We start from the raw sequence: 1,911 nt of genomic DNA, 5'->3' as shown, positions 1-1,911 counted from the left end.
CCGTCATGCCTGTCAACAACACGCTCTTCCCTTGAGTCAGCATCTTGTCAACAACAAATGAGAAGCGAACACTGTCCACGTTTGGTACCAGCAGCTGGAGGTAGCTATCAGTCGCCTTATATGTGAACTTGGGCACTAGGTCCTCCCAGGGTAAAAACCTATTGCCCTTCGCAAAATCAACATAACCATCATAGACGCTCCCGCCCCGAGGAAAGGAGACCGACTCGAACTCCTGCTCGCAGTACTGGGCGAACATCTGTCGACTCTTAGTATCACAGGACCCTCCAATAGACCATGCCATCGCGAAACAGAAGGTACTCAGGATGATCTTTTCCAACAGTTTGGCCGACTCATCGTTCTCAGGGTCCAACTTGCGCAGATCCACCATTGGGTTTTTCTCAGGGTCGCAGTCAGAGCTAGCCGCACCATGCAGTGTCGCAGCTTCCCAGGAGAGGACAGCTTCGAATAGGAAACAAAAGGAGTAGACCAACTGGGTGTCGACAGTAGTCAGGGGTTCCGACGAATTCCGACGTATGAACGCCACAGCTGGATCTAGATGCCTCTCCATGAGCTCCCATATCTTCTCTCTTACTGCAGTGCTATAAGGAGGGCCCTTTGGGAGTTGATTGTAGAGCCACGTATAGGCAAACGGTCGCCAGCCGAGGTCGAGTGGGTCCACATACACCATACCACACCTCGAGACAGTTGCTGGCGAGGCCACAGCCAGGTCCTGGACCTCGAACAACATCCTCATCTCAGGCTTCAGCTTAATGCGTTCACCATTAGCCAGACATAAGGTCATATTATCATCAAGGACAGTGTTCATGCTTTCGATCCATATAGCATCCACTGGACCATCGAAAACTGTCCACCGCCAGTCTTGCGTCTCATCAGCGACGTTAGCTCGCATCAAAGAGCTGCCAAGGCCGTCAGTCCACTCCTGCGTGAGCTCGTTGAACTCACCATAGAGTTCCCCCATAGTGATGCACTTCGGGTTGAGGACATCGTAGCGAACCATCTGGTAGTTTTCATCAGGATGCCCATCAGCCCGAAGCTTGCTCAGAGCCTTTGCCAGCGTACGATAGATAACCGTCTTGCCACCAGTAGTGGGCCCAACGAGCATAACCCCAAATCTGACGTTAAAGGTCTCATACAGTTGAATAACCTTCTTGGCCTGTGCATCGACAACCTGTAGTCCTTCAGTAACAACAGAGTGATCCACAGCCTCGCGCAAAACGCCATAGTCGATGTAGGGGACCTCTACCCCGGGGAAAAGATCTCCGACGATGGCGTAGAAGAGCGGTAGATCAGCTGCCAAGAACTTTGGTACATTAGAGTCCCTCATAGCGCGAATCAATAGGACGTCCTCGTTGAGGTCAGGGTCAGAACGCTTCAGACTGCCTGCCATCACCAACACCGACTTCACTGCTCGCATGCCGAAGTCGTAGTGGTCTTGTTTCGACAGCTGCTCTGAAGAGAGCTTATACAGCTTCGTGAACTTGCCAGAAAGCCGCTTGGCAGTGCTGAAACCTGAGATCAAATGTAAAAATGCGAGGTGCCGGGATCGAGCCCGCACCCACCTTCTGCGAAGAGCATGATCTCAGCGATGAGTGTATAGTCAGGAACCATCATACTCATCGGGCGGAAGAGAACCTTCAAGTTGTCGGGCAACTCAGTTCGACCAGCGTATCCCGGATTCATCGTAATGAAGACTCCACATGTAGCTGAGAAAGGTATAGCTCAACGCTAGAGGTTCCCAAGCATGTGTACTTACGTTTGAGTTTGAGCATAAAGCCCTCGAACATAAACTCTGACTGGTCGTTCAATAGAGCCACTCTGATGGTCAGTAGCTGCTGTGCAATAACACTCAACACCTACAGCAGCAACACCATCCCCCACCAGCGAGCCTTC

The 1,911-nt window shown here is 51.6% G+C and overlaps 1 protein-coding gene across 1 annotated transcript; it reads right to left on the bottom strand.

Annotated features, from left to right (window-relative positions):
* Positions 1-22: 22 nt before the first annotated feature.
* On the bottom strand, positions 23-1,874 carry Pmar_PMAR010480 (dynein heavy chain, putative; the record flags this gene model as incomplete). The annotated part of the gene is made up of 3 exons (XM_002769054.1): positions 23-1,530; positions 1,581-1,724; positions 1,775-1,874. Coding segments are annotated over 3 exons (1,752 nt in total), but the record flags the coding sequence as incomplete, so codon positions are not given.
* Between the last annotated feature and the right edge of the window lie 37 nt (positions 1,875-1,911).

The sequence above is a fragment of the Perkinsus marinus genome (assembly GCF_000006405.1).
Source record: "Perkinsus marinus ATCC 50983 genomic scaffold scf_1104296966604, whole genome shotgun sequence".
Lineage (NCBI taxonomy): Eukaryota > Perkinsozoa > Perkinsida > Perkinsidae > Perkinsus > Perkinsus marinus.
The sequence above is the reverse complement of the archived record's forward strand: the minus strand, read 5'-3'. Positions and strand labels throughout refer to the sequence as shown.